Source organism: Cuculus canorus, chromosome 39 (assembly GCF_017976375.1).
Source record: "Cuculus canorus isolate bCucCan1 chromosome 39, bCucCan1.pri, whole genome shotgun sequence".
NCBI lineage: Eukaryota > Metazoa > Chordata > Aves > Cuculiformes > Cuculidae > Cuculus > Cuculus canorus.
The window spans coordinates 368,857-392,909 of NC_071439.1; the positions used below are offsets into that span (position 1 = coordinate 368,857).

The 24,053-nt window shown below is 51.0% G+C and overlaps 1 protein-coding gene across 1 annotated transcript; it reads right to left on the minus strand.

Moving 5' to 3' along the window:
- Positions 1-1,596: 1,596 nt before the first annotated feature.
- METTL3 (methyltransferase 3, N6-adenosine-methyltransferase complex catalytic subunit) lies at positions 1,597-23,165 on the minus strand. Its single transcript, XM_054053143.1, has 11 exons — positions 23,023-23,165; positions 20,008-20,285; positions 16,235-16,603; positions 12,832-13,007; positions 10,509-10,731; positions 8,045-8,232; positions 6,252-6,290; positions 4,327-4,435; positions 2,108-2,173; positions 1,903-2,015; positions 1,597-1,778 (listed from the first exon to the last, which is right to left on the minus strand). The coding sequence occupies exons 1-11, from the start codon at positions 23,114-23,116 to the stop codon at positions 1,667-1,669; spliced, it is 1,767 nt and encodes a 588-aa protein (XP_053909118.1). The 5' UTR covers positions 23,117-23,165; the 3' UTR covers positions 1,597-1,666.
- Positions 23,166-24,053: the final 888 nt, after the last annotated feature.

The window sequence follows — 24,053 nt, forward strand, 5'->3', positions numbered from 1 at the left end:
CCGCCAAAATTCCACCTCCAAACCCCAAAATTCCACCTCCAACCGCCAAAATTTCACCTCAAATTCCAAAATTCCACCTCCAACCGCCAAAAATTTCACCTCAAATTCCAAAATTCCACCTCCAAACCCAAAATTCCACCTCCAACCGCCAAAAATTTCACCTCAAATTCCAAAATTCCACCTCCAACCGCCAAAAATTTCACCTCAACTGCCAAAATTCCACCTCAAATTCCAAAATTCCACCTCCAATCGCGAAAATTCCACCTCCAACCGCCAAAAATTTCACCTCAAATTCCCAAATTCCACCTCCAAACCCCAAAATTCCACCCCAAATTCCAAAATTCCACCTCCAACCGCCAAAATTTCACCTCCAAACCCCAAAATTCCACCTCCAACCGCCAAAATTCCACCTCCAAACTCCAAAATTTCACCTCCAAACTCCAAAATTCGACCTCCAAACTCCAAAATTCCACCTCCAACCGCCAAAATTCCACCTCCAACCGCCAAAATTCCACCTCCAACCGCCAAAATTCCACCTCCAAACTCCAAAATTCCACCTCAACCGTCAAAATTTCACCTCCAAACTCCAAAATTCCACCTCCAACCGCCAAAAATTCCACCTCAAATTCCAAAATTCCACCCCAACCGCCAAAATTCCACCTCAAACCGCCAAAATTTCACCTCAAATTCCAAAATTCCACCTCCAAACTCCATAATTCCACCTCCAAACTCCATAATTCCACCTCAACCGCCAAAATTCCACCTCAAATTCCAAAATTTCATCTCCAACCGCCAAAATTTCACCTCCAACCGCCAAAATTCCACCTCCAACCGCCAAAATTCCACCTCCAAACTCCAAAATTCCACCTCAACCGTCAAAATTTCACCTCCAAACTCCAAAATTCCACCTCCAACCGCCAAAAATTCCACCTCAAATTCCAAAATTCCACCCCAACCGCCAAAATTCCACCTCAAACCGCCAAAATTTCACCTCAAATTCCAAAATTCCACCTCCAAACTCCATAATTCCACCTCAACCGCCAAAATTCCACCTCAAATTCCAAAATTTCATCTCCAACCGCCAAAATTTCACCTCCAACCACCAAAATTCCACCTCAACCGCCAAAATTCCACCTCCAACCGCCAAAATTTCACCTCAAATTCCAAAATTCCACCTCAAATTCCAAAATTCCACCTCAAATTCCAAAATTCCACCTCAAATTCCAAAATTCCACCTCAAATCGCCAAAATTTCACCTCCAAACTCCGAAATTCCACCTCCAACCGCCAAAATTCCACCTCAAATTCCAAAATTCCGCCTCCAACCGCCAAAATTCCAACTCCAACTGCCAAAATTCCACCTCAAATTCCAAAATTTCATCTCCAACCGCCAAAATTTCACCTCCAACCACCAAAATTCCACCTCAAACTCCAAAATTCCACCTCCAAACCCCAAAATTCCACCTCAACTGCCAAAAATTTCACCTCAAATTCCAGAATTCCACCTCCAACTTCCAAAATTCCACCTCAAATTCCAAAATTCCACCTCAAACCACCAAAATTTCACCTCCAAACTCCGAAATTCCACCTCCAACCGCCAAAATTCCACCTCCAACCGCCAAAACTCCTCAAAAATTCCACCTCCAACCCCCCAAAATCCCCATTTTCTACATGTTCTTGGGTTTGGAGATGATTCCGTCGGGATAATGTTGCTTAAATTGAGCCACCACGTCCGGATCGAGGAGGTGGATCCCATCCAGTTGATTCCCTAAGGTGATCCTGGAAGAAAAGTCCTCCATGAAGATGATGGACCTCAAAAACGAGGAGAAAAACCCCCAAAAAATGGGGGAACGACCCCAAAAATGGGGGAAACGACCCCCAAAATGGCCCTTGGAGACATTACCAATTGGGTTGAACGTTATGAGGACGACCAAAGAGCTCAATTTTCCGCGTTCCGGGTGAGAGGCGTTCGATCATTCCGTAGATTTCATCGGGTTTGTGGCTCGTGGAACGCACCTGGAAGACAATTTGGGGGGAATTTGGTGGATTTTGGGGTCCACCGGGAGGGTTTGGAGGGGGTTCGAATAAGGATGGAGGACAACGGTGACCTCGGCGACGATGACGTCGCAGTCCAAACCGCGGTTGAAGCCTTGGGGGTTCCCTTTGACGCCCACCTGAGGAGAAAAAGGAGGAGGTTCGGAGGGGACCACCAAAAATTGGAGGTCAAAATGAGGTTTGAACCTCAAAAATTGGCATCTGGAGGTCGAAAATGGTCATTTTGACCCAAAATTTGGTTCCTGGACCACAAAATTTGGACTCTGGACCCAAAAAAATGGCACTTTGACCCAAAATTTGGCACTTGGACCTTAAAAATTGGCATCTGAAGGTCAAAAATGGTCCTTTTGACCCAAAATTTGGTTCCTGGAGCCCAAAATTTGGACTCTGGACCCCAAAAAATGTCCCTTTGACCCAAAGTTTGGTACTTGGACCTCAAATTATGAGGTTTGAACCTCAAAAATTGGCGGCTGGAGGTCGAAAATGGTCCTTTTGACCCAAAATTTGGTTCCTGGACCCCAAAATTTGGCACTTGGACCTCAAATTTGGCACCGGGACCCCAAAAAGGTCACCTTTGACCCAAAATTTGGCACTTGGACCTCAAATTATGATGTTTGAACCTCAAAAATTGGCGGCTGGAGCCCCAAAAATGGTCCTTTTGACCCAAAATTTGGTTCCTGGAGCCCAAAATTTGGACTCTGGACCCCAAAAAATGTCACTTTGACCCAAAATTTGGCACTTGGACCTCAAATTATGAGGTTTGAACCTCAAAAATTGGCAGCTGGTGGTCAAAAATGGTCATTTTGACCCAAAATTTGGTTCCTGGAGCCCAAAATTTGGACTCTGGACCCCAAAAAATGTCACTTTGACCCAAAGTTTGGCACTTGGACCTCAAAAATTGGCATCGGGAGCCCAAAAATGGTCATTTTGACCCAAAATTTGGTTCCTGGAGCCCAAAATTTGGACTCTGGACCCCAAAAAATGGCACTTTGACCCAAAATTTGGCACTTGGACCTCAAATTATGAGGTTTGAACCTCAAAAATTGGCATCTGGAGGTCAAAAATGGTCCTTTTGAACCAAAATTTGGTTCCTGGAGCCCAAAATTTGGACTCTGGACCCAAAAAATGTCCCTTTGACCCAAAATTTGGCACTTGGACCTCAAAAATTGGCATCTGGAGGTCAAAAATGGTCCTTTTGACCCAAAATTTGGTTCCTGGACCCCAAAATTTGGACTCTGGACCCCAAAAAATGTCACTTTGACCCAAAATTTGGCACTTGGACCTCAAAAATTGGCATCTGGAGGTCAAAAATGGTCCTTTTGACCCAAAATTTGGTTCCTGGAGCCCAAAATTTGGACTCTGGACCCCAAAAAATGTCCCTTTGACCCAAAAATGGTCCTTTTGACCCCAAAATTGACACCAGGAGGGTCTCAATGTGGGGTTTTAGGGGTGAAATGGTGGAGTTTTGGGGTGAAAAGAGGGATTTTGGGGTGGAAAAAGTGGGATTTTGGGGTCTTGAGGGCAGTTTTGGGGTGAAAAGAGGGGATTTTGGGGTTCGGAGGGGCTCAATATGGGTTTTTTGGGTGAATAAAGTAGGATTTTGGGGTCCTGAGGGCAGTTTTGGGGTGAAAAGAGGGGATTTTGGGGTACGGAGGGGCTCAGTGTGGGGTTTTTGGGGTGAAAAAGTAGGATTTTTGGGGTCCTGGGGGCAGTTTTGGGGTGAAAAGAGGGGATTCTGGGGTCCTGGGGGCAGTTTTGGGGTGAAAAGAGGGAATTTCGGGGCCCTGGGGGCAGTTTTGGGGTGAAAAGAGGGAATTTTGGGGTTCGGGGGGTGCTCAGTGTGGGGTTTTTGAGGTGAAAAGGGGCAGTTTTGGGGTCTTGGGGGCATTTTTGGGGTGAAAAGAGGGGATTTTGGGGTACGGAGGGGCTCAATGTGGGGGGTTTTGGGTGAAAAAGTGGGATTTTGGGGTCTTAGGGGCAGTTTTGGGGTGAAAAGAAGGGATTTGGGGTTCCTGGGAGCAGTTTTGGGGTGAAAAGAGGGGATTTTGGGGTCCTGGCGGCAGTTTTGGGGTGAAAAGAGGGGATTTTGGGGCTCGGGGGGTGCTCAGTGTGGTGTTTTTGAGGCGAAAAAGGGCAGTTTTGGGGTGAAAAGAGGGGATTTTGGGGTTCAGGGGGGCTCATTGTGGGGGTTTTTGGGTGGAAAAAGTGGGATTTTGGGGTCTTGAAGGCAGTTTTGGGGTGAAAAGAGGGGATTTTGGGGTCCCCCCCGTACCAGGCAGTGCTCTTTGCCGTGGTTGAGCCAATGGCCGGTGCGGCCGGTGCGGATGATGCGCTGCAGTTGGTTGGTTTTCACCCAAATGATCTCATCCACTCGCTCGTACCTGGAATTTTGGGGTGAAAAAAGGTGGATTTGGGGGTCGAGGGGAAAAAAATCATCGTTTTGGATGGAAAAACGGGGATTTGAGGCGGAAAAATGGTGGTTTTAGAGGGGGAAATGGAGGTTTTAGAGGGGAAAATGGCGGTTTTGGGGGGGAAAATGGCGGTTTTGGGGGGAAAATGGCGGTTTTAGGGGGTAAATGGCGGTTTTGGGGGGGAAAATGGCGGTTTTGGGGGGGAAAATGGAGGTTTTGGGGGGGAAAATGGAGGTTTTGGGGGGGAAAATGGAGGTTTGGGGGGGGAAAATGGCGGTTTTGGGGGGAAAATGGCGGTTTTAGGGGGTAAATGGCGGTTTTAGGGGGGAAAATGGAGGTTTTGGGGGGGAAAATGGAGGTTTTGGGGGGGGAAATGGAGGTTTTGGGGGGGAAATGGAGGTTTGGGGGGGGGAAATGGAGGTTTGGGGGGGGGAAATGGAGGTTTTGGGGGGAAAATGGCAGTTTTGGGGGGGAAAATGGAGGTTTTAGGGGGGAAAATGGCGGTTTTAGGGGGGAAAATGGAGGTTTTAGGGGGGAAAATGGAGGTTTTAGGGGGGAAATGGCGGTTTGAGGGGGGAAAATGGCGGTTTTAGGGGGGGAAATGGCGGTTTTAGGGGGGGAAATGGCGGTTTTAGGGGGGGAAATGGCGGTTTTAGGGGGGGAAATGGCGGTTTTGGGGGAGAAAATGGCGGTCTTAGGGGGGAAAATGGCGGATTTAGAGGGGAAATGGAGGTTTTAGAGGGGGAAATGGAGGTTTTAGAGTGGGAAATGGCGGTTTTAGAGGGGAAAATGGCGGTTTTAGAGGGGAAAATGGAGGGTTTGGGGGGAAAATGGAGGTTTTGGGGGGAAAATGGAGGTTTTGGGGGGAAAATGGAGGTTTTGGGGGGGGGAAATGGCGGATTTAGGGGGGAAAATGGCGGTTTTGGGGGGGAAAATGGCGGTTTTAGGGGGGAAAATAGCGGTTTGAGGGGGGAAAATGGCGGTTTTAGAGGGGAAAATGGCGGTTTTAGAGGGGAAAATGGCGGTTTTAGGGGGGGAAATGGCGGATTTAGGGGGGAAAATGGCGGATTTAGGGGGGAAAATGGCGGTTTTAGGGGGGAAATGGAGGTTTTAGGGGGGAAATGGAGGTTTTAGGGGGGAAATGGAGGTTTTAGGGGGGAAACGGCGGTTTTAGGGGGGGAAATGGAGGTTTTAGGGGGGGAAATGGAGGGTTTTTGGAGGGAAAGAGGGATTTGGGGGTTCAGGGAGGGGTTGAGGGGGATTTTTGAGGGGAAAAGAGGGATTTTGGGTGGAAAAATAATGATTTTGGATGAAAAAAGGGGATTTGGGGGGGAAAAATGGAGGTTTTAGGGGGAAAATGGAGGTTTTAGGGGGGAAAATGGCGGTTTTTTGGAGGGAAAGAGGGATTTGGGGGTTCAGGGAGGGGTTGAGGGGGATTTTTGAGGGGAAAAGAGGGATTTTGGGTGGAAAAATCATGATTTTGGATGAAAAAAGGGGATTTGGGGCGGAAAAATGGAGGTTTTAGAGGGGAAAATGGCGGTTTTGGGGGGGAAAATGGAGGTTTTAGGGGGGAAAATGGCGGTTTTTTGGAGGGAAAGAGGGATTTAGGGGTTCAGGGAGGGGTTGAGGGGGATTTTGGAGGGAAAAAAGTGAGATTTTGGGGGTTCAGAAAGGGGATTTGAGGGGAAAAGAGGGATTTTGGGTGGGAAAAGGGGATTTTGGGTGGAGAAAGAGGCATTTTTGGGGAAAATAAAGGCATTTTGGGGGGAAACACCCCAAAACTCACCCCCAGAGGTTGAGGCACTCGCGTCCCAACTCCATGGCCCTGCGGAAAAAGGGGTATTTTGGGGTTAAAAAGGGAGATTTTGGGAATGAACGGTGGGATTTGGGGGTTCAAGGTGAAATTTTGGGGCTGAACGGCGGAATTTTGGGGCTGAACGGTGAAATTTTGGGGCTCAGAGGTGGATTTTGGAGCTGAAAATTGGGATTTAGGGGTTCAGAGGTGGATTTTGGGGCTGAAAATTGGAATTTTGAGGTTCAGGGGTGGATTTTGGGGCTAAAAAGTGACTTTTTGGGGATTTAGAGAGGGATTTGGGGCAGATTTGGGGGGTGAAGTGCAGGATTTGGGGGTTCGGGATGGATTTGGGGGCTGAAAGGTGGAATTTTGGGGTTCAGGATAGATTTGGGGGGCTGAAAAGTAGAATTTTGAGGCTCGGGGGTGGATTTTGGGGCTAAAAAGTGACTTTTTGGGGATTTAGAGAGGGATTTGGGGGTTGAAGTGCAGGATTTGGGGGTTCGGGATGGATTTGGGGGCTGAAAGGTGGAATTTGGGGCTTCAGGGTGGATTTTGGGGCTGAAAAGTGGATTTTTGGGTTTCAGGGGTGGATTTTGGGGTTCAGGGGTGGATTTTGGGGGCCGAAAGGTGGAATTTTGGAGTTCAGGAGTGGATTTGGGGGTTGAAAAGTGGATTTTTGGGGTTCAGGGGTGGATTTTAGGGCTGAAAGGTGGAATTTGGGGGTCGAGGGGTGGAATTCAGGGGGTTTCGGGGTAGATTTTGGGGCCGAAAGGTGGAATTTTGGGGTTTGGGGATGGATTTTGGGGCTGAAAGGTTGAAATTTGGGGTTCAGGGGTGGATTTTGGGGTTCAGGGGTGGATTTTGGGGCTGAAAGGTGGAATTTTGGAGTTCAGGAGTGGATTTGGGGGTTGAAAAGTGGATTTTTGGGGTTCAGGGGCAGATTTTAGGGCTGAAAGGTGGAATTTGGGGGTCGAGGGGTGGAATTTTGGGGCCAAAAGGTGGAATTTTGGGGGTTCAAGGTGGAATTTTGGGGGTTCAAGGTGGAATTTTGGGGGTTCAAGGTTGAAATTTGGGGTTCAGGGGTGGATTTTAGGGCTGAAAGGTGGAATTTGGGGGTCGAGGGGTGGAATTCAGGGGGTTTAGGGGTGGATTTTGGGGCCGAAAGGTGGAATTTTGGGGGTTGGGGATGGATTTTTGGGGCTGAAAGGTTGGAATTTGGGGTTCAGGGGTGGATTTGGGGGCCGAAAGGTGGAATTTTGGGGGTTGGGGATGGATTTTTGGGGCTGAAAGGTTGAAATTTGGGGTTCAGAGGTGGATTTTGGGGCTGAAAGGTGGAATTTGGGGGTCGAGGGGTGGAATTCAGGGGGTTTAGGGGTGGATTTTGGGGCCAAAAGGTGGAATTTTGGGGTTTGGGGATGGATTTTTGGGGCTGAAAGGTTGAAATTTGGGGTTCAGGGGTGGATTTTGGGGCCAAAAGGTGGAATTTTGGGGTTTGGGGATGGATTTTTGGGGCTGAAAGGTTGAAATTTGGGGTTCAGGGGTGGATTTTAGGGCTGAAAGGTGGAATTTGGGGGTCGAGGGGTGGAATTCAGGGGGTTTAGGGGTGGATTTTGGGGCCGAAAGGTGGAATTTTGGGGCCAAAAGGTGGAATTTTGGGGCTGAAAGGTGGAATTTTGGGGCCGAAAGGTGGGATTTTGGGGCCGAAAGGTGGGATTTTGGGGGTTGGGGATGGATTTGGGGGTTGTGGGGTGGATTTGGGGGTTCAGGGGGACCCCGTTTGTCACCTGCCGGTGACCCAGAGGAAGAGGAAGCCCTCGTCCTGCAGGACGGGGATGTTGAGGCGCCGCATCTCGTCGTCGGTGAGGGTTCCGTAGGGCAATTCCATGTGGATATCCCACGGCGGATCGGCCATCACCACGGCGAATTTGCCCAGGATGCTGACGTCCAAGTACCGGATATCGCAGCAGATCCACTGCCGGGGAACCCAAAAACCCCAAAATTCACCCCAAAATCGGAAAAAGCGACCCCAAAAAGGGAAAAATCGACCCCAAAAAGGGCAAAATCGACCCCAAAAAGGGCAAAATCGACCCCAAAAAGGGCAAAATGGACTCAAAAAGGAGGAAAAATGACCTAAAAAGCTCAAAATTGACCTAAAATCCACCAAAATGGACCCAAAAACCTCAAGAATTGAGGAACAAACCCCACTGGGATGGACCCAAAAGCCTCAAAATCGACCCAAAAGCCTCAAAATCGACCCAAAAGCCTCAAAATTGACTCCAAATCCACCAAAATTTACCTAAAAAGCAGCAAAATGGGCCCAAAACGCACCAAAATGGACCCAAAACCCTCAAAATTTACCCCAAATCCATCAAAATTTACCTAAAAACCAGAAAAATCGACCCAAAAACCTCAAAATGGACCCAAAACGCACCAAAATGGACCCAAAACGCACCAAAATGGACCCAAAACGCACCAAAATGGACCCAAAATGCACCAAAATGGACCCAAAACGCACCACAATGGACCCAAAACCCACCAAAATGGACCCAAAACCCTCAAAATTGACTCCAAATCCACCAAAATTTACCTAAAAAACAGCAAAATGGACCCAAAACGCACCAAAATGGACCCCAAATCCACCAAAATTTACCTAAAAACCAGGAAAATCGACCCAAAAAACCCAAAATGGACCCAAAATGCACCAAAATCGACCCAAAATGCACCAAAATGGATCCCAAACCCTGAAAATCAACTCAAAACCCTCAAAATTGACCCAGAATCCACCAAAATTTACCCAAAAAACAGCAAAATCAACCCAAAAACCCCAAAATCAACCCAAAAACCCCAAAATGGACCCAAAACGCACCAAAATGGACCCAAAATGCACCAAAATGGACCCAAAATGCACCAAAATGGACCCAAAACCCTCAAAATTGACTCCAAATCCACCAAAATTTACCTAAAAAACAGCAAAATGGACCCAAAAACCTCAAAATGGACCCAAAAACCTCAAAATGGACCCAAAATGCACCAAAATTGACCCAAAACGCACCAAAAATCGACCCAAAAGCCTCAAAATCAACCCAAAAGCCTCAAAATTGACTCCAAATCCACCAAAATTTACCTAAAAACCAGAAAAATCGACCCAAAAGCCACCACAACGGACCCGAATTCTCCGAATTTCCCTTAAACTTTGAAGTTTTTCCCCTAAATTCTCAAAATTTCCCTCAACCCTTGAAATTTTTCAGTGAAATTCTCCGAACTTCCCTCAAACACTGAAATTTTTCAGTGAAATTCTCCGAACTTCCCTCAAACACTGAAATTTTTCAGTGAAATTCTCTGAATTTCCCTCAAACACTGAAATTTTTCAGTGAAATTCTCAAAACGTCCCTCATACCTTGAAATTTTTCAGTGAAATTCTCTTAGTTTCCCTCAAACCTTGAACTTTTTCCCCTAAATTCTCAAAATTTCACAAAAGCCTTGAAATTTTTCAACAAAATTCTCCAAATTTCCCTCAAAGCTTGAATTTTTTCAACTAAATTCTCAAAATTTCCCTCAAACCTTGAAATTTTTCAGTTAAATTCTCCAAATTTCCCTCAAACCTTGATTTTTTTCAGCTAAATTCTCAAATTTTCCCTCAAACACTGAAATTTTTCAACTAAATTCTCAAAATTTCCCTCAAACACTGAAATTTTTCAGTTAAATTCTCCAAATTTCCCTCAAACCTTGAAATTTTTCACCTAAATTCTCAAATTTTCTCTCAAACATTGGAATTTTTCAGTTAAATTCTCTGAATTTCCCTCAAACCTTGAAATTTTTCAGCAAAATTCTCCAAATTTCCCTCAAACATTGAAATTTTTTAGTGAAATTCTCCAAATTTCCCTCAAACCCTGAAATTTTTCAGTTAAATTCTCCAAATTTCCCTCAAACCTTGATTTTTTTCAGCAAAATTCTCCAAATTTCCCTCAAACCTTGATTTTTTTCAGCAAAATTCTCCAAATTTCCCTCAAACACTGAAATTTTTCAGTTAAATTCTCCAAAATTCTCTCAAACATTGAAATTTTTCAGTGAAATTCTCTGAATTTCCCTCAAACCTTGAAATTTTTCAGCAAAATTCTCCAAATTTCCCTCAAACCTTGAAATTTTTCAGCGAAATTCTCCAATTTTCCCTCAAATCTTCAAATTTTTCCGGGAATGGTCCTAATTTGGTGTTTTTTGGGGGGAATTTGGGAGGTGTCGTGGCGGTACCTGCGGGGGGAAGAGTCGGTCGGCGCCGTGGTCGGGGTCGGGCGGGCGCTCGGGGGCGGGGGCCGCGTCGCGGGGGCGGGCGGGGGCGGGGCTTCGCGCGGGGGGGGTCTCGGGCCGCGCGTCGATCTCGTAGTGGACGTATTTGCAGGTGTCCATGTGGAAGCAGGTGTTGAGGAAAGAACAGTCGCCCAAAGACTCGTCCGTGTGTTTGTTGATGATGCGGCTGCGCGGGAAAAGGGGGGCGGAAACGGGGGGACAGCGTCAACAGACGGGCGGAAAAGGGCGAGAAAGGGCGGGAAACGGGCGAGAAACGGAGGGAAAGGGGGGAGAAAGGGCGGGAAACGGGGGAGAAAGGGCGGGAAACGGGGGAGAAACGGTCAGAAAAGGCCGAGAAACAAAATGGAGGTCGTCATGGATTGAGAACATGGAGAAATGGAGGAGAAATGGAGGGAAACGGTCAAGAAATGGAGGGAAACTGAGGGAAAAGGGGGAGAAACTGAGGGAAAAGGGGGAGAAACTGAGGGAAAAGGGGGAGAAACTGAGGGAAAAGGGGGAGAAATGGAGGGAAAAGGGGGAGAAAATGGAGGGAAAAGGGGGAGAAATGGAGGGAAAAGGGGGAGAAATGGAGGGAAAAGGGGGAGAAACTGAGGGAAAAGGGGAGAAACTGAGGGAAAAGGGGAGAAACGGAGGGAAAAGGGGAGAAACGGAGGGAAAAGGGGGAGAAATGGAGGGAAAAGGGGAGAAAATGGAGGGAAAAGGGGAGAAAATGGAGGGAAAAGGGGAGAAAATGGAGGGAAAAGGGGGAGAAATGGAGGGAAAAGGGGGAGAAAACGGAGGGAAAAGGGGAGAAAATGGAGGGAAAAGGGGAGAAAATGGAGGGAAAAGGGGAGAAATGGAGGGAAAAGGGGAGAAATGGAGGGAAAAGGGGAGAAAATGGAGGGAAAAGGGGGAGAAAATGGAGGGAAAAGGGGGAGAAATGGAGGGAAAAGGGGGAGAAGTGGAGGGAAAAGGGGGAGAAACGGAGGGAAAAGGGGAGAAACGGAGGGAAAAGGGGAGAAATGGAGGGAAAAGGGGAGAAAATGGAGGGAAAAGGGGAGAAAATGGAGGGAAAAGGGGGAGAAACGGAGGGAAAAGGGGAGAAATGGAGGGAAAAGGGGAGAAAACGGAGGGAAAAGGGGAGAAAATGGAGGGAAAAGGGAAGAAAATGGAGGGAAAAGGGGGAGAAACGGAGGGAAAAGGGGGAGAAAACGGAGGGGAAAGGAGAAAACGGAGGGAAAAGGGGGAGAAACGGAGGGAAAAGGGGGAGAAAATGGAGGGAAAAGGGGGAGAAACGGAGGGAAAAGGGGGAGAAACAAAATGGAGGTTCTCATGGATTGAGAACATGGAGAAACGGAGGGAAAAGGGGAGAAACGGAGGGAAAAGGGGGAGAAATGGAGGGAAAAGGGGGAGAAATGGAGGGAAAAGGGGAGAAATGGAGGGAAAAGGGCGAGAAATGGAGGGAAAAGGGGAGAAAATGGAGGGAAAAGGGGAGAAACGGAGGGAAAAGGGGAGAAACGGAGGGAAAAGGGGAGAAACGGAGGGAAAAGGGGAGAAACGGAGGGAAAAGGGGGAGAAACGGAGGGAAAAGGGCGAGAAAATGGAGGGAAAAGGGGGAGAAAATGGAGGGAAAAGGGGGAGAAAATGGAGGGAAAAGGGGAGAAATGGAGGGAAAAGGGGAGAAATGGAGGGAAAAGGGGAGAAAACGGAGGGAAAAGGGGAGAAAACGGAGGGAAAAGGGGGAGAAACAAAATGGAGGTTGTCATGGATTAAGAACATGGAGAAATGGAGGGAAAAGGGGAGAAAATGGAGGGAAAAGGGGGAGAAACGGAGGGAAAAGGGGGAGAAACGGAGGGAAAAGGGGGAGAAACGGAGGGAAACGGTCAGGAAATGGGGGAAAACTGTCAGGAAATGGAGGGAAACTGTCAGGAAATGGAGGGAAACTGTCAGGAAATGGAGGGAAACTGTCAGGAAACGGTCGGAAATGGATGGAGAACGTCAAGAGATGGACGGAAACGGTCGAGAAACGGAGGGAAACGGTCGAGAAACGGAGGGAAAAGGGGGAGATGGGATGGAGAACATCAAGAGATGGCGGAAAACGGCCACGAAATGGCGGGAAACAGCCGTAAAATGGTGGGAAATGGCCACAAAACGGCGGGAAACGGCCACAAAAGAGCGGGAAATGGCTGTAAAATGGCGGGAAACGGCCGTAAAATGGCGGGAAACGGCCGTAAAATGGCGGGAAAGGTCGGAGGAGGCCACGTGGAGATGGAGGTCCACCACCAACCGGAAGTGCAGCTTGCGGCAGGGCCGGTCAGCGCCGGTGGCTTTGACGCATTCCTCTTTGGTTCCGTGGTCGCAGAACTCCTGGACCTGAGCTCGGCCGCGAGAGCGGAACTTCTCCACGATGGACTGTTCTTTGGCCGTGGTGGTGTTGAGGAGCTCCAGGATCTCCTGACTGACCTGAGGGGGACAGAGGACAACTCGAGCGAGGAGAAACCACTGTTCCACCATGGGGGGACCTCAAGATCTCAACCCTTGAGGTCTTTCCACCATCTTCTCCTCAATTTCATGGTGGGATCTCAACCCCTTGAGATGTTTCCACCAATTTCACGGTGGGATCTCAACCCCTTGAGATGTTTCCACCACAAGAACCTCAATTTCATGGTGGGATCTCAACCCCTTGAGGTCTTTCCACCAATTTCATGGGGGGATCTCAACCCCTTGAGATGTTTCCACCACAATAACCTCCATTTCATGGTGGGATCTCAACCCCTTGAGGTCTTTCCACCAATTTCATGGTGGGATCTCAACCCCTTGAGATGTTTCCACCACAATAACCTCCATTTCATGGTGGGATCTCAACCCCTTGAGATGTTTCCACCAATTTCATGGTGGGATCTCAACCCCTTGAGATGTTTCCACCAATTTCATGGTGGAATCTCAACCCCTTGAGGTGTTTCCACCACAAGAACCTCCATTTCATGGTGGGATCTCAACCCTTGAGATGTTTCCACCACAATAACCTCAATTTCATGGTGGGATCTCAACCCCTTGAGATGTTTCCACCACAGGAACCTCCATTTCATGGTGGAATCTCAACCCCTTGAGGTGTTTCCACCAATTTCATGGTGGAATCTCAACCCCTTGAGATGTTTCCACCACAGGAACCTCCATTTCATGGTGGGATCTCAACCCTTGAGATGTTTCCACCACAGGAACCTCCATTTCATGATGGGATCTCAACCCTTGAGATGTTTCCACCACAAGAACCTCCATTTCATGGTGGGATCTCAACCCCTTGAGGTCTTTCCATCAATTTCATGGTGGGATCTCAACCCCTTGAGATGTTTCCACCAATTTCATGGTGGAATCTCAACCCCTTGAGATGTTTCCACCACAAGAACCTCCATTTCATGGTGGAATCTCAACCCCTTGAGATGTTTCCACCACAAGAACCTCCATTTCATGGTGGGATCTCAACCCCTTGAGATGTTTCCACCACAAGAACCTCCATTTCATGGTGGGATCTCAACCCCTTGAGATGTTTCCACCAATTTCATGGTGGAATCTCAACCCCTTGAGATGTTTCCACCACAAGAACCTCAATTTCATGGTGGAATCTCAACCCCTTGAGGCATTTCCACCACAAGAACCTCCATTTCACGGTGGGATCTCAACCCCTTGAGATGTTTCCACCAATTTCATGGTGGGATCTCAACCCCTTGAGGTCTTTCCACCATTTTCATGGTGGGATCTCAACCCCTTGCGATGTTTCCACCACAAGAACCTCCATTTCATGGTGGGATCTCAACCCCTTGAGGTCTTTCCACCAATTTCATGGTGGGTTCTCAACCCCTTGAGATGTTTCCACCACAATAACCTCAATTTCATGGTGGAATCTCAACCCCCTGAGATGTTTCCACCAATTTCATGGGGGGATCTCAACCCCTTGAGATGTTTCCACCAATTTCATGGTGGGATCTCAACCCCTTGAGGTCTTTCCACCAATTTCACGGTGGAATCTCAACCCCTTGAGATGTTTCCACCACAGGAACCTCCATTTCATGGTGGGATCTCAACCCTTGAGATGTTTCCACCACAATAACCTCAATTTCATGGTGGAATCTCAACCCCTTGAGATGTTTCCACCACAATAACCTCCATTTCATGGGGGGATCTCAACCCCTTGAGGTCTTTCCACCACAAGAACCTCCATTTCATGGTGGGATCTCAACCCCTTGAGATGTTTCCACCAATTTCATGGTGGGATCTCAACCCCTTGAGATGTTTCCACCACAAGAACCTCCATTTCATGGTGGAATCTCAACCCCTTGAGATGTTTCCACCAATTTCATGGTGGGATCTCAACCCCTTGAGGTCTTTCCACCAATTTCATGGTGGAATCTCAACCCCTTGAGATGTTTCCACCACAATAACCTCCATTTCATGGGGGGATCTCAACCCCTTGAGGTCTTTCCACCAATTTCATGGGGGGATCTCAACCCCTTGAGATGTTTCCACCACAAGAACCTCAATTTCATGGTGGGATCTCAACCCCTTGAGATGTTTCCACCAATTTCACGGTGGAATCTCAACCCCTTGAGGTGTTTCCACCACAAGAACCTCCATTTCATGGTGGAATCTCAACCCCTTGAGATGTTTCCACCACAAGAACCTCAATTTCATGGTGGGATCTCAACCCCTTGAGGTCTTTCCACCAATTTCATGGTGGAATCTCAACCCCTTGAGATGTTTCCACCAATTTCATGGTGGAATCTCAACCCCTTGAGATGTTTCCACCACAAGAACCTCCATTTCATGGTGGAATCTCAACCCCTTGAGATGTTTCCACCACAATAACCTCCATTTCATGGTGGGATCTCAACCCCTTGAGGTCTTTCCACCACAAGAACCTCCATTTCATGGTGGAATCTCAACCCCTTGAGATGTTTCCACCACAAGAACCTCCATTTCATGGTGGAATCTCAACCCCTTGAGATGTTTCCACCACAAGAACCTCCATTTCATGGTGGGATCTCAACCCCTTGAGGTCTTTCCACCAATTTCATGGTGGGATCTCAACCCCTTGAGATGTTTCCACCAATTTCACGGTGGGATCTCAACCCCTTGAGATGTTTCCACCACAAGAACCTCAATTTCATGGTGGGATCTCAACCCCTTGAGGTCTTTCCACCAATTTCATGGGGGGATCTCAACCCCTTGAGATGTTTCCACCACAAGAACCTCCATTTCATGGTGGGATCTCAACCCCTTGAGGTCTTTCCACCAATTTCATGGGGGGATCTCAACCCCTTGAGATGTTTCCACCACAAGAACCTCCATTTCATGGTGGGATCTCAACCCCTTGAGATGTTTCCACCAATTTCACGGTGGAATCTCAACCCCTTGAGATGTTTCCACCACAAGAACCTCCATTTCATGGTGCGATCTCAACCCCTTGAGATGTTTCCACCACAAGAACCTCCATTTCATGGTGGGATCTCAACCCCTTGAGATGTTTCCACCAATTTCATGGTGGGATCTCAACCCCTTGAGATGTTTCCACCAATTTCACGGTGGAATCTCAACCCTCTGAGATATTTCCACCACAAGAACCTCCATTTTCCCGGTGGAACCTCCAAGATCTCCCCCCCTTTTGGAGGTCCTTTCGGCCATCTTGGCCTCACCTTCTTGCTCTGCTGCTCCTTGGTGGACTGCTGACTCAGCAAGCTCTCGATCTCCAGGTCCACATCCGACGCTTGCTTCCGGCTTTTCTTCACCGTCTCCTTCCCACCATCTCCACCGCTCATTCCGGTGAAAGCCGACGCTCCGACGCCATCTTGGTCCGTACGTCTTTTCCTTCCGCCATTTTTCCCGCCGGAATTTTCCGTTCCAGCTCCGGTCATGGCGGAAAGTTTGGAATGATCGGCGTAAATGACCACCGTGGGGGGATTGGGGTCATCTTCGAGTAATCCTTTCTTCACTTCGATGAGTTCTTGAGCGGCGAATTTCTGGAGAAGACTTTCCACCGCTCGACGCGTCACCGGAGTTTCGGGCTTGGGAAAAAGGGGGGGGGGGAGGAGAAAGGAGGCGTCAAGATGGCGGTTGGTGGCATCTAAGGAGGGTTTGAGGGGGAGGAGAGCGAAGGAGAGGGGGAAATGGAGGTGGAAACACCTCAAGATGGAGGTTGGTGGCATCTAAAGAGGGTTTGAGGGGGAGGAGAGCGAAGGAGAGGTGGAAATGGAGGTGGAAACACCTCAAGATGGAGGTTGGTGGCATCTAAGGAGGGTTTGAGGGGGAGGAGAGTGAAGGAGAGGTGGAAATGGAGGTGGAAACACCTCAAGATGGAGGTGGGACCTCCTCAAGATGGAGGTTGGTGGCATCTAAGGAGGGTTTGAGGGGGAGGAGAGTGAAGGAGAGGGGGAAATGGAGGTGGAAACACCTCAAGATGGAGGTTGGTGGCATCTAAGGAGGGTTTGAGGTGGAGAAGAAGGAAGGAGAGGTGGAAATGGAGGTGGAAACACCTCAAGATGGAGGTTGGTGGCATCTAAAGGGGGGTTTGAGGGGGAGGAGAGCGAAGGAGAGGTGGAAATGGAGGTGGGAACACCTCAAGATGGAGGTGGAAACACCTCAAGATGGAGGTTGGTGGCATCTAAGGAGGGTTTGAGGGGGAGGAGAGCGAAGGAGAGGTGGAAATGGAGGTGGAAACACCTCAAGATGGAGGTTGGTGGCATCTAAAGAGGGTTTGAGGGGGAGGAGAGCGAAGGAGAGGTGGAAATGGAGGTGGAAACACCTCAAGATGGAGGTGGGACCTCCTCAAGATGGCGGTTGGTGGCATCTAAGGAGGGTTTGAGGGGGAGGAGAGTGAAGGAGAGGTGGAAATGGAGGTGGAAACACCTCAAGATGGAGGTGGGACCTCCTCAAGATGGCGGTTGGTGGCATCTAAGGAGGGTTTCAGGGGGAGGAGAGCGAAGGAGAGGTGGAAATGGAGGTGGGAACACCGCAAGATGGAGGGTGGTGGCATCTAAGGAGGGTTTGAGGGGGAGGAGAGCGAAGGAGAGGGGGAAACGGAGGTGGAAACGCCTCAAGATGGGGGTTGGTGGCATCTAAGGAGGGTTTGAGGGGGAGGAAAGCGAAGGAGAGGGGAAAATGGAGGTGGAAACGCCTCAAGATGGCGGTTGGTGGCATCTAAGGAGGGTTTGAGGGGGAGGAGAGGGAAGGAGAGGTGGAAATGGAGGTGGAAACACCTCAAGATGGAGGTGGGACCTCCTCAAGATGGAGGTTGGTGGCATCTAAGGAGGGTTTGAGGGGGAGGAGAGCGAAGGGGAGGTGGAAATGGAGGTGGAAACACCTCAAGATGGAGGTTGGTGGCATCTAAGGAGGGTTTGAGGGGGAGGAAAGCGAAGGAGAGGGGAAAATGGAGGTGGAAACGCCTCAAGATGGCGGTTGGTGGCATCTAAGGAGGGTTTGAGGGAGAGGAGAGCGAAGGAGAGGTGGAAATGGAGGTGGAAACGCCTCAAGATGGAGGTTGGTGGCATCTAAGGAGGGTTTGAGGGGGAGGAGAGCGAAGGGGAGGTGGAAATGGAGGTGGGAACACCTCAAGATGGAGGTTGGTGGCATCTAAGGAGGGTTTGAGGGGGAGGAGAGTGAAGGAGAGGGGGAAATGGAGGTGGAAACACCTCAAGATGGAGGTTGGTGGCATCTAAGGAGGGTTTGAGGGGGAGGAGAGCGAAGGAGAGGTGGAAATGGAGGTGGAAACGCCTCAAGATGGAGGTTGGTGGCATCTAAGGAGGGTTTGAGGGGGAGGAGAAGGGAGGAGAGGTGGAAATGGAGGTGGAAACGCCTCAAGATGGGGGTTGGTGGCATCTAAGGAGGGTTTGAGGGGGAGGAAAACGAAGGAGAGGGGAAAATGGAGGTGGAAACGCCTCAAGATGGCGGTTGGTGGCATCTAAGGAGGGTTTGAGGGGGAGGAGAGCGAAGGAGAGGGGGAAATGGAGGTGGAAACACCTCAAGATGGAGGTTGGTGGCATCTAAGGTGGGTTTGAGGGAGAGGAGAGCGAAGGAGAGGTGAAAATGGAGGTGGAAACGCCTCAAGATGGAGGTTGGTGGCATCTAAGGAGGGTTTGAGGGGGAGGAGAGCGAAGGAGAGGTGGAAATGGAGGTGGAAACACCTCAAGATGGAGGTTGGTGGCATCTAAGGAGGGTTTGAGGGGGAGGAGAGGGAAGGAGAGGCGGAAATGGATGTGGAAACACCTCAAGATGGCGGTTGGTGGCATCTAAGGAGGGTTTGAGGGGGAGGAGAGCGAAGGAGAGGGGGAAATGGAGGTGGGAACACCGCAAGATGGAGGGTGGTGGCATCTAAGGAGGGTTTGAGGGGGAGGAGAGCGAAGGAGAGGTGGAAACGGAGGTGGAAACACCTCAAGATGGAGGTTGGTGGCATCTAAGGAGGGTTTGAGGGGGAGGAGAGGGAAGGAGAGGTGGAAATGGAGGTGGAAACGCCTCAAGATGGGGGTTGGTGGCATCTAAGGAGGGTTTGAGGTGGAGGAGAGCGAAGGAGAGGTGGAAATGGAGGTGGGAACACCTCAAGATGGAGGTTGGTGGCATCTAAAGAGGGTTTGAGGGGGAGGAGAGCGAAGGAGAGGTGGAAATGGAGGTGGAAACACCTCAAGATGGAGGTTGGTGGCATCTAAAGAGGGTTTGAGGGGGAGGAGAGCGAAGGAGAGGTGGAAATGGAGGTGGAAACGCCTCAAGATGGGGGTTGGTGGCATCTAAGGAGGGTTTGAGGGGGAGGAGAGCGAAGGAGAGGTGGAAATGGAGGTGGAAACGCCTCAAGATGGCGGTTGGTGGCATCTAAGGAGGGTTTGAGGGGGAGGAGAGCGAAGGAGAGGTGGAAATGGAGGTGGAAACGCCTCAAGATGGAGGTTGGTGGCATCTAAGGAGGGTTTGAGGGGGAGGAGAGCGAAGGAGAGGTGGAAATGGAGGTGGGAACGCCTCAAGATGGCGGTTGGTGGCATCTAAGGAGGGTTTGAGGGGGAGGAGAGTGAAGGAGAGGTGGAAATGGAGGTGGAAACACCTCAAGATGGAGGTTGGTGGCATCTAAGGAGGGTTTGAGGGGGAGGAGAGCGAAGGAGAGGGGGAAATGGAGGTGGAAACACCTCAAGATGGAGGTTGGTGGTATCTAAGGAGGGTTTGAGGGGGAGGAGAGGGAAGGAGAGTTGGAAATGGAGGTGGAAACATCTCAAGATGGAGGTTGGTGGCATCTAAGGAGGGTTTGAGGGGGAGGAGAGCGAAGGAGAGGTGGAAATGGAGGTGGGACCTCCTCAAGATGGCGGTTGGTGGCATCTAAGGAGGGTTTGAGGGGGAGGAGAGGGAAGGAGAGGTGGAAATGGAGGTGGAACCACGTGGAGGAGGTGGTGGGCGGAGGCCAAGATGGCGCCGGGGGGCGGTGGGCGTGGCTTACGGCGGCGATGGCGCGGCAGATGGCGTCGGCGTCGGTGGGGAGGGTCAGCGAGAGGTCAGCAAGATGGAGGAGGAGACACCTCTCCAGCGCCGGATCGGTGGTGAGGTCGGAGCTCCTCGAGGTGGCGGTGGTGGTGGTGGAGGCGGTGGGAGGGGAAGAGGTGGCGGTGGGCGGAGCTAAAGGGGAGGAGGGGGAGGGGCCAAGGGAGGGGCAAGGGGTGGGGAGGGGCGGAGCTGACGGGGATGAGGGGGGAGGGGCCGAGGGGGAGAGGCGCCGCCCTGAGGGGAAACGCTGACTCAGCGACCCCAGAGTGACCCCTGAGTGACCCCAGAGTGACCCCAGAGTGACCCCAGAGTGACCCCAGAGACCTCTTCCTGTGACCCCAGAGTGACCCCAGAGCGACCCCTAAAGACCTCTTCCTGTGACCCCAAAGTGACCCCAAAGTGACCCCCAAAGTGGCCCCCAAAGACCTCTTCCTGTGACCCCAAAGTGACCCCAAAGTGACCCCAAAGTGACCCCAAAGACGTCTTCCTGTGACCCCAAAGTGACCCCAAAGTGACCCCAAAGACCTCTTCCTGTGACCCCAAAGTGGCCCCAAAGTGACCCCAAAGACCTCTTCCTGTGACCCCAAAGTGACCCCAAAGACCTCTTCCTGTGACCCCAAAGTGGCCCCCAAAGTGGCCCCCAAAGACCTCTTCCTGTGACCCCAAAGTGACCCCAAAGTGACCCCAAAGTGACCCCAAAGACGTCTTCCCATGACCCCAAAGTGACCCCAAAGTGACCCCAAAGTGACCCCAAAGTGACCCCAAAGATGTCTTCCAGTGACCCCAAAGTGACCCCAAAGTGACCCCAAAGTGACCCCATTGACCTCTTACTGTGACCCCAAAGTGACCCCCAAAGACCTCTTCCTGTGACTCCAAAGTGGCCCCAAAGGGACCCCCAAAGGGACCCCAAAGACCTCTCTGTGACCCCAAAGGGACCCCGAAGACCTCTTCCTGTGACCCCAAAGTGACCCCAAGGTACCCCAAAGACGTCTTCCTGTGACCCCAAAGTGACCCCAAAAAGTGACCCCCAAAGTGACCCCCAAAGTGACCCCCAAAGTGACCCCCAAAGTGACCCCCAAAGTGACCCCCAAAGACCTCTCCCTGTGACCCCAAAGTGACCCCAAAGTGACCCCATTGACCTCTTCCTGTGACCCCAAAGTGACCCCCAAAGACGTCTCCCTGTGACCCCAAAGGGACCCCAAAGGGACCCCATTGACCTCTTCCTGTGACCCCAAAGTTACCCCAAAGTGACTCTCAAAGTGACCCCAAATCGACCCCAAATCGACCCCATTGACCCCTCCCTGTGCCCCCCAAGTGACCCCATTGACCCCCATTAAGTCCCCATTGACCCCCAACCCCTCCCTCTGCCCCCCAAGTGACCCCATTGACCCCCAACCCCTCCTTCTGACCCCCATTAGGTCCACATTGACCCCCAACCCCTCCCTCTGCCCCCCAAGTGACTCCATTGACCCCCATTAGGGCCCCATTGACCCCCAACCCCTCCCTGTGCCCCCCAAGTGACTCCATTGACCCCCATTAGGGCCCCATTGACCCCCAACCCCTCCCTCTGCCCCCCAAGTGACTCCATTGACCCCCATTAGGGCCCCATTGACCCCCAACCCCTCCCTGTGCCCCCCAAGTGACCCCATTGACCCCCATTAGGGCCCCATTGACCCCCAACCCCTCCCTGTGCCCCCCAAGTGACCCCACTGACCCCCATTAGGGCCCCATTGACCCCCAACCCCTCCCTGTGCCCCCCAAGTGACTCCATTGACCCCCGTTAAGTCCCCATTGACCCCCAACCCCTCCCTCTGCCCCCCAAGTGACCCCATTGACCCCCATTAGGTCCCCACTGACCCCCGTTAGGTCCCCATTGACTCCCAACCCCTCCCTCTGCCCCCCAAGTGACTCCATTGACCCCCATTAGGGCCCCATTGACCCCCAACCCCTCCCTGTGCCCCCCAAGTGACTCCATTGACCCCCGTTAAGTCCCCATTGACCCCCAACCCCTCCCTCTGCCCCCCAAGTGACCCCATTGACCCCCATTAGGGCCCCACTGACCCCATTAGGGCCCCACTGACCCCCAACTCTTCTATTTGACCCCCAAGTGACTCCATTGACCCCCAACCCGTCCCTCTGCCCCCCAAGTGACTCCATTGACCCCCATAAAGGTCCCCATTGACCCCCAAGTGACTCAATTGACCTCCAACCCCTCCCTCTGCCCCCCAAGTGACTCCATTGACCCCCATATAGGTCCCCATTGACCCCCATTAGGTCCCCATTGACCCCCAACCCCTTCTTCTGACCCCCAAGCAACTCCATTGACGCCCATTAGGGCCCCATTGACCCCCAACCCCTCCCTCTGCCCCCCAAGTGACTCCACTGACCCCCAACCCCTCCCTCTGCCCCCCAAGTGACCCCATTGACCCCCATATAGGTCCCAATTGACACCCAAGTGACTCCACTGCCCCCCAACCCCTCCCTCTGCCCCCCAAGTGACTCCATTGACCCTCATAAAGGTCCCCATTGACCCCCAAGTGACACCATTGACCCCCATATAGGTCCCAATTGACACCCAAGTGACTCCACTGCCCCCCAACCCCTCCCTCTGCCCCCCAAGTGACTCCACTGACCCCCAACCCCTCCCTCTGCCCCCCAAGTGACTCCATTGACCCCCATTGGTCCCCACTGACCCCCAAGTGACTCCACTGACCCCCAACCCCTCCCTCTGCCCCCCAAGTGACTCCATTGACCCCCAACCCCTCCCTGTGCCCCCCAAGTGACTCCACTGACTCCCATATAGGTCCCCATTGACCCCCAAGTGACGCCACTGCCCCCCAACCCCTCCCTCTGCCCCCCAAGTGACTCCACTGCCCCCCAACACCTCCCTCTGCCCCCCAAGTGACTCCTCTGCCCCCCAACCCCTCGCTGTGCCCCCCAACCCCTCCCTCTGCCCCCCTTTGCCCCTCACCCAGCGGGTCCTGCTTCCTCCTGCGCTGCAGCCGCTCCCTCAGCGAGTTCAGCTGCTTCTTATGGGCTTGGATAGAGCTCCACGTATCCGACATGACCGCCGCCGCCTTCACGGACCGCCGCCGCCGCTCTTCACCCCCTTCAGAGCCGTCGTTTCCCGCTCCCGCCGCTTCTCCCCTCACGGCAACCGGAAGCGCTTGAAGCCGCCGCCGCCATTTTGAGTAAGGGCAACACCCCCCCCTTTGCCCGCTATCGCGTTGCGCCGCCATTTTGTTTAAGGGCAACCCCCCCCCCCTTTACCTAGCGCTGCCGCCATTTTGTTGAAGGGCGCCGCTGAGCCCGCGCTGAGGAAATATAAGGAAGCGAAGTCGCCGCCGCCATTTTGGTTGAGGGCGCCTGACGCCATCTTGTGGACGGGGGTTTGGGGGGGGCACTCCTTTTTGGGTTTAAAAACTCCACATTTTAGGGATTAAAACCGCCTTTTCGTGATTAAACACTCATTTTTAGACACTAAACTCCCTTTTTTCGGCGTTAAACCCCACTTTTAGGGTTTAAAACCCCATTTTTTGGGTTTAAAACCCCCTTTTTAGGGCTCAAAACCCCCTTTTTAGGCCTTAAACCCCATTTTTAGGCAGAATTTTGCCTCAAATCCCTTTTGCTTTGGGCGGGAAAACCCTTTTTTGGGGTTAAAAACCCCTTTTTAGGGATCAAAACTGCCTTTTTGTGATTAAACACTCATTTTTAGACACCAAACTCCCTTTTTTCTGCATTAAACCCCACTTTTAGGGTTTAAAACCCCATTTTTTGGGTTTAAAACCCCCTTTTTAGGGCTCAAAACCCCCTCTTTAGGCCTTAAACCCCATTTTTAGGCAGAATTTTGCCTCAAATCCTTTTGCTTTGTGGAGGGAAAAACCTTTTTTGGGGTTTAAAACCCCCTTTTTAGGCATCAAAACCGCCTTTTTGTGATTAAACACTCATTTTTAGACACCAAACTCCTTTTTTTCTGCATTAAACCCCACTTTTAGGGTTTAA

What these genes read in the sequence shown, in the direction of transcription:
- METTL3 (XM_054053143.1), bottom strand. Translation starts at nt 23,116, where the DNA reads ATGTCGGATACGTGGAGCTCTATCCAAGCCCATAAGAAGCAGCTGAAC. An exon ending in AGGAGCAGCAGAGCAAGAAG is followed by an intron (nt 13,008 to 16,234) that starts GTGAGGCCAAGA and finishes TGTCCCCCTCAG; the next exon opens with GTCAGTCAGGAGATCCTGGA. An exon ending in GCGACGTCATCGTCGCCGAG is followed by an intron (nt 2,016 to 2,107) that starts GTCACCGTTGTC and finishes ATTGTCTTCCAG; the next exon opens with GTGCGTTCCACGAGCCACAA.